Genomic DNA, 7,698 nt, shown 5'->3' with positions numbered 1-7,698 from the left:
ACCAAAATCATACATAGTCAAACACTTACAATCTTTGTGCAACACAATTGACCAGCCGCAAAGTGCACTGATTATGTCATAATTTCATCCAAATTCACATACTCAATTCCAAGTATTTATATACAATCTTAAAAACATCAATTGTGAACTAGATTAACATCAGTTGCAATGGAGGAATCAGCTTTTCTTAATTGTTCAAAAATGTCGAGAACAATCTAGGTCATCATTTTATGAAATTCATGGAAATCCAGCACCCCATTCCCATCAAGATCGAAAACCCGAATCATGGCCTCACATTCCTGATGCGATTTCACGTCCCCAAGACGGCGGAGCACCTGCCGGAGCCCCTCCGGCGTGATGCACCCGCCGTCCTTCTCCACCACGTACACCTCGAAAGCCTGCCTGAGAACCTTATCATCCTCGGCGTCTCGCAGTTCCATCATCCGCACGAACTCCCCGAACTCCAACAACAACGACTCCTCGGCGCCGTCGTTCGAGAACTCCCGTATGATCTTCTCGGCCTCCTCGAGCGACACGGTATCGCCTGTGGACGCGAAATAAGCACTCAACTCCTCGGCGGAAATCTTGCCGTCGTTGTTTGCATCGAAGTACCGAAAAACCTGCCGGAACTCTTCTTCCTTACTACTTTTCAGCCCGCCACCGCCGTGGGTGGTGGTTTCAGGAGAAGGGTCTTGGGTTTTGGGCTTGGAACGACGGCGGAAGGGGAGGCGGAGCTTGAAAGCTCTGCCGGCGAATGATCTTGCTATGCCTGCAATCGCCATTCTTGCAAGGAATACTGTAGGAAATTAAGGAAAATAACAGGTGTATATATAGTGTTGAAATTGTATGAAATTTTGCTTAAGTAATAAATATTTGAGGCCGGACCGTCGGATGTGAAGTTGCGAGGCAGCTTCCTCGATTTCGAGAATAATTAGAAATGAAGGGTAAGTAATTAAGGTGGTTGAATTTTGGAAATTAAAAGCGAATAAATTTACTATGGAAATTTGTTTCCCTCTACTTTAGTTTTCTTTCTGCTTTAATGATCCTGTTTTCCTGTGGACAGAATTTTCTAGGAAGGAACCTAGTAATTGTGGTTGTCGTGTTCAATATATTTCTATAATACCTAAAATTGTAAAATTAGTTCTGCATGTTGGTAATATAGTCCTATAATTGTTAATTTAAATTAGAGTTTGTTTGATTTGGACGAAAAGTAGGTGTATAAAACATGTGGAAGTAAAAAAAAATTTGATGTTTGGTTAGGGATAATAATTAGAGAGAAAGTAAAATTGAATGTATATAACACTATTTTGGAGTCCAATTTTGCTTCTGTTCAAAATTGGGCAGAAAAATAAAAATGTAAAAAAGACCAAATAGTATATATTTTATTTTTATTTACTCAATTGCTTGTATATATAATTTTCCTCCAATTCATTTTTCCTCCCCTTGAAAATACAGGTACATAATTTTTTAGGAAAAAAATAAATTGTTGGAAGAACTGCTACGTTGCCGACCATCGATAGTAAATTTTATTTTCTTTAAACTGGATAATTTAGAATAAATGTACAATACTGTAAATCTATGCATAGTTTATGGGTGCAAAGTGTATTTAATTTTTTTTTAAAAAATAAGTGTTATATGTTTAATGTTGTGTTTTAAGAGATAAAAGTTACTCTTCTTTATCAAATCATCTCTTTTTATATATATTTTTACATATATGTGCGTGTATATATATATATATATAAATCATATGTTCATTATCAAATCATATTTTTTTATATTATAATTACATATATGTGTTTATATAAAAAATTCACACAAATAAAATATAAAAATAAATAGGCAAATACTGAGAATGTTTAGGCCATCCCAAAAAAATTGAAACCAACAAAGTTTCTCTCTCTAATTTTTGGTTTTCTTTCTTGGGTGGTGGTGTATGTAATGGGGTTGCTGAGGTTGGCACCCAATTTTGGTTTTCCTTCAGTGCTCTTTACTGCATGGCTTCCTTAGCATTTGAACCGCGCCACTGCCACCAACCCATTCACTTTCACTCACTAAATTCTCGTTTCAAGCATTCTTCTCCCATCAAGAATCAGATTTCTTTGAACTGATCTCTCCGCCTTGTGTTCGTCTGTTGCCCATTTTCTCTTTCTTCTCTTGTTTTTTGTTCTTTGTCATGATGGAGCAGTGGGATTCTCAAATGATGTGAGTTGTCCTACTCTTTAACTGCAAAATTGTAGGCAGCTTGTCCTACTTTTATCTGCAGTCGTCCACAGAAGAGATAGGAGGAAGAATTACAGCAGAGTTGTTGTCGCATTTTATATGTAGCGTTTTCTAGGTTCTTTTATTTGTTTAGTCAGAAGCACGCTTCCTTGTAGCCGTTGGCTATCTTCTTTCTTTTCACTTATAAAAGCGTTATTAGTTTCTTATGGTAATTAATTAGTTTGACAGTTAACTCTGTTAAACTGCTTATAAAAGAAGACTTCGTCTTCTTGAACAGACACTCAAGAACAGCTACTGTAAATCATTTTCTTTGAATAAATTGTTCCCTCAATGCTTACTTTTCTACATTAACAGTGGAATGCTTTCGCTTTTTTCTTAAGAATTTCGTGAGGGTTCTTGAGCGATTTCTTGATTTTTTTTTTGTTCTAAATTGATTTCTTGATTTTCTTGAGGTTTTTTCTATTTCTTGATTTATTTCTCGATTTTCTCAAGGGTTTTTCTACATTAACAGTGGAATGCTTTCGCTTTTTTCTTAAGAATTTCGTGAGGGTTCTTGAGTGATTTCTTGATTTTTTTTTGTTCTAAATTGATTTCTTGATTTTCTTGAGGTTTTTTCTATTTCTTGATTTATTTCTCGATTTTCTTGAGGGTTTTTCTATTTCGTTATCTATTCTGTTCTTTATTTTTTGCCCCTTTGTAATTTCTTGATTTTTTTTTCCTGAAATGGTCTGTTTTGACATGTTATTGCATGATGCTTTTCCGCGTCGTGTGTATTTGCGATTTTGTTGATTTTGGCTTTTTTGCATGCTGGAACATGTACATTCACAATTATCTGATCAGAAACAACATGCACGAAACTGCCTGAGATTTTCGCCAGAGAGGCTAATGTCTGTCCCAAGGCTGTTGGTAGGTTGACTCTCTCGGTCACTTTCAAGATTCTTTTGATGTACTTAAGAAATCTATTGTTTTCTTGAGACTATTGTGTCTATTAATGCAAGAACTAATCGTTGCTTGAATTTAGTTTCTTTTGACGGAAACTTTTATTTTTGGAAAGTGTATCTAATCTATGGCTAAATTTTTTCTGAGTTGAGTGCTATTGCATGGTTGATTTTGGGTTATTTAAGCCAATGCTGCAGTGATATTTGGTTATGATATCTTATGAATAACAAGTACTGTGTAAATGCTTTTTGGTGCTCAAACTTTTTTCTTTAAGCAATTGAGGGTTGACGCTATTCTTTTCTTGCACAATAAACGTAGTATATTATGTTCCAATAATTTGCTGTAGTAATTGCTTGAGGTATCATTGCTTTTACATATATTTCTTTCTGCAGCATTGGAACCTCCTGAAGGGTTTCTGTCAGAATGGTGGTCGTTATTTTGGAGTGTATACTCTACTCATTGCACAAATCATGCTGAAGCACTAGAAGACTCTTCATCAAAGGTTTTGCTTAATATAAATTTGTTTAACCGCCGTTTTATCTCTGTCCAAATTCTACAATTATGCCAAGTTTTCCGTACTTGTCAGGCAACTCAGAATGCTGGAAGTGTGTCTCAGAATGTTAATTCTGTTATGCTGGACCCAGATGTCGATTATATTTTACAGACTCGCCCCACAGTGCAAATGCCAGGACTTCCTAGTATGCTACAAACTCTCAATCCAAGGCCAGACATAGAAAATTTGCAGCAAAGTGATGCTTCGAGAATGATGCCAAGGCCAATATTAGAACTTCCTATTTCAGACTTCAGTACAAGGCCAGGACAAACTTCAAGAAGTTTGATAACTGCACCAATATTGGAGCAAGAGCGTCTTAAGCTTCCTGTCAGGGACTTGAATTCTGACTCGCAGGTTCTAAATGTCAATGAATTAGCTTGCATGCTGCCATCTTCAAGAAATTCTAGGTAACTCATCTTCTGAGTCTACTGTCTATCTGAATCCGTCTCTCGCAAAGCTGCTATAAATTTCTTCCAAAGTCCTTGTTAGGTGATGTTCTCATTACAAAGGTGGTAAAAAGGAAGGTGATTGCTATTAAAAGGATGTTATAAGGGTGCTTTATACCTATTCTGATTTCCCTGGAATTGATTTCACTTAAAAGTTACATAAACTGCATAACATGATTTGTGAGAATTCCTGATTTTCAATGACTTCCTAAGTTACGGCTGGCGTGGTGATTTTTCATATGAAAACTTATGAATTTTTGGCTTATAAATGCTAGTGTGTTCTATCTTGCAGCCACCTACTGTAGAAATTATATAGGAATCCTCAGCTTTCTGTTACTAGAGTATGTCAACGTTTTATGCAACTAATAGTAGGATACAGTTAAAAATGATGTTGATAAAATATTTTACTTATTCTGTAGAATGACAAAGGTGGTGCTAGTTTGAGGAGATCCACTGCCGCAGAACCAACTTATCATCCACCACGACCTATTCAACCCGAAATAAGACCTGCTGATAGAGGTTTGTTAGATGCTTGTTCCTCTTATCGTTCTGTCCTCATTCCTACTTAGTTGTATATTGATTTTTGTTCCACCACGTACCCTTTTGTCTTGTAAAAGGGTAGTTGGTGGGTTATGTGAACGGAAGTTGTATCTTGGAGAATTCATTAGAATCTTTAAGAAGTTCTTTGGTTCTGAAAGAATTTAAACTTTAGACCAACACTAAAAAGGGCGGGGGTTCAATCATTTAAAGCTTTTTTCTAAAATCAAAATTGTATTAGGAACTCTGGCATAATGAAACCCCTCCCCAAGACCAAATTGTGGATCTGAACTGAATATGTTGTTACAATGTAAAGCTAAAATGTAGAGTTCACTTGATATGACCTTCTCAGATTGCAAGTTTATAATCTTTTGCCCCACAGATTCCCAAGGGTGTCTTCAGCTTCCTGTCAAGAACTTGAATTATAACTCGGAGCTTTGTGATTTTGATCAGTTACGTTGCTTACTGCCATCTTCAAGCAATTGCAGGTAACATTATGTCGAATATACAGTCTGTTTGCTGATTCTAAAGTTATCATGACATTCTATTCAGTACAACTAACTGCGGTTCAGTATAGGCATCGCTGTTGCTACCCATTTAGTTAGTAGGAGACCTAAACGCTTTATAGGTGTCGCTATTGACGTAATTAGTAATCAGTACTGCCAGCCTAAATACGGCTAGTTATCGAGTTACACTGCTAGTCTCTGTTAGTAGAGGCAGTTGTTCTCGAGTGGCTGCACCAAGTGGTGGTGCTATAAAGAAGGCAGGGGTGTAAAATCTTTTGGATCTTTGGATTTTTGTGCAACATAAAGAAGTGCATAACAGTCTATAATATAGGAAATTTTGATGTGTTTAAATTATTTTATGTCGTCAAACTAGCCCAAGTGCTCCTCGGTTTCTTCAATGAGCATAAGTCTTGCTATATGTGGGCAAACTTCATGAATTTGCCGTATTAAATAACTTACTCCCACTAGTCTTTCAGATATTAGCAATAACTCTTGTGTTGTCTTTCCACGTACAATGAGCTTGCATGCGAGATCTCATCAGCATAAAATTTCTTTACTTGTCTTCAGTAACCAAAAGGAATTCGGAAATGCGTCTCATTGATTTAGTCTCATCTCAAAGAAATACTTAACACAATAATGCATATTTTTACATGGACTTGGAGCCCTGGACTAAATCATTCTAGTCAAAAGTTCATTAAAATAACTTTAGAGTTGATCTTCTTTTTCCCTTACTTTCTAACTGGTATAATCTTACATCTAAGAGCCTCTGAAATTTCATGAGAAGAGAATACATCTTTTGATAACAGAAAATATCACAGGATGTGTTGCTTTCTTCCTTTATATGATTGGATAAAAATATGATTTAATGTAAATGGAATCTCATGACATTTTATGTATATTCTGCAGCATGCTTTCAGGAACTTAGTTTGTTTCACTTGGTCCCACGAACATCCGGGGAGCTGATTTACCTGCGTCTTGAAGTTCATCCAAAATTGCTAAAACGAAAAAGATGTTGAGGTAAGTAGAAGCAATCTAGTTGTTTGCATTGACTTTTGATTCCCTTAAGCTTGTTCACAATTTTACTATTATCCGCTTATCTATTTACCATTCTCAGGTGTAGAGATTACTTTACAATTTTATTGGATAAATTTAGTAAATATTTATTAAACATTATGTTTTCTTATTCTTCCGACAGTATGTTTACCCATACTTTTTCTCGTGTCCCAAATATTTAAAAGAAAGAATGTTGATAGAATCAGAAACATTGTAATAGATCAAAAGCCTATTACTATAGACATAGAAAGCTTGTTTTATATCATCGGACAGTTTGACTATGGTATGTGATTGGATTTCAAGAAGAAAAGGTCACTCTCTTTTGATGTATGCTATCTTGCTGAAAATTTCTTTTTATTCAGAAATTCTTTTTCCTTGCATCCTTGTTTATAGGTCGCATGTGTAACTGTTGACTCAAGGACACTAAGTTTGGCGTGTAAGGGCGCAAAGATCTTTTTGACTAGTTGTCAAGACAACTTGCTGGACTGTCCGAGTTTCCTCATGCTATACATCTGCTAATAACCTCTGCATCTGCTATGACGGTATTTTCTCTAGCAAAGTTAAATGTTTCCTATAGAGTTTTCAATATTTCTCATGATATTGTATGGTTAACTTTTCCCTTGGATTAATCAGCTAGATGTTCGTAAAGCTGCTGAAGCAGGCTTTAGTGAAATAGTCAGGGTTTGTGGACACGAAATGGCATGTAAGCCGCAAAGTTCTAAAGCTTTGTTAGAGATCTCTTGACTTAGAGATCATAATTTTATCTAATTTGTTCCTCTTGTAGGTGACACAAGTTTTGAAAAGTGTACAAGGTTCTTCTTTTAGCTATTGATGTCGAACAACTGTAACCGTATAGGATTTTCAAGGTAATTTTATTTTGTGCCCTAACTCGAGTAAACTCTCATCGAAAAGATGAAACAGTTTTTCTATCTTCCAAATCTGAATTTCATGGCTTCTTGTTGGCTTGTAGAAAATATCGAATCGAATAGATTGATTTTAGCAACCATAACATCCAAAACCAGCTCAAAGGTTGGAAAATCCAATGCTTATGGTGATCGTGCGCTTCCATCATGGCAAGGAACATAGTTGCATTTTCAGTACGTTTTCATGTGGTTGAATTGCTTAATTTTTTGAATCATGGCATATATTTTGATCAATATCTTGTTCCTGTAGAGAGGCGGGCCCTCCTACCAAAGGACCAAGACAAGATTGATCGTGTCTGTTCACGACATCAATATTCAGTCACATGCTTGCTGAATGTGAATGACTCAAACAAGGTAAGATAAATTTGGCAGTTGACATACAAGGTATGGCCTTTTCATTTTGGTTGTTATGCTTCATGTAATTTTTTTTTGGTTGATTTTGTCCGATTGGTTTCTTCTCATTCTTTTTGTCTTTTGATTGTTAGTGATTGTGGGCTTTTCTTATTGGTTTGTGATTTTTG

The 7,698-nt window shown here is 35.9% G+C and overlaps 1 protein-coding gene and 1 long non-coding RNA gene across 2 annotated transcripts; one reads left to right on the top strand and one right to left on the bottom strand.

Annotated features, from left to right (window-relative positions):
• LOC105166189 (probable calcium-binding protein CML41) lies at positions 1–943 on the bottom strand. Its single transcript, XM_011085444.2, has one exon. It carries the CDS (start codon positions 780–782, stop codon positions 216–218), a length of 567 nt encoding a protein of 188 aa, XP_011083746.1. The 5' UTR covers positions 783–943; the 3' UTR covers positions 1–215.
• LOC105166188 lies at positions 2,922–7,345 on the top strand. The gene is made up of 10 exons (XR_848151.2): positions 2,922–3,126; positions 3,552–3,661; positions 3,746–4,119; positions 4,578–4,677; positions 5,078–5,183; positions 6,108–6,218; positions 6,648–6,796; positions 6,888–6,957; positions 7,039–7,120; positions 7,225–7,345. It is a non-coding gene; the product is annotated as an uncharacterized LOC105166188 (long non-coding RNA).

The sequence above is a fragment of the Sesamum indicum genome, linkage group LG7, assembly GCF_000512975.1.
Source record: "Sesamum indicum cultivar Zhongzhi No. 13 linkage group LG7, S_indicum_v1.0, whole genome shotgun sequence".
NCBI lineage: Eukaryota > Viridiplantae > Streptophyta > Magnoliopsida > Lamiales > Pedaliaceae > Sesamum > Sesamum indicum.
Note: the sequence above shows the minus strand (reverse complement) of the source record. Positions and strands in the feature narration are given on the sequence as shown.

What these genes read in the sequence shown, in the direction of transcription:
- LOC105166189 (XM_011085444.2), bottom strand. Translation starts at nt 782, where the DNA reads ATGGCGATTGCAGGCATAGCAAGATCATTCGCCGGCAGAGCTTTCAAG.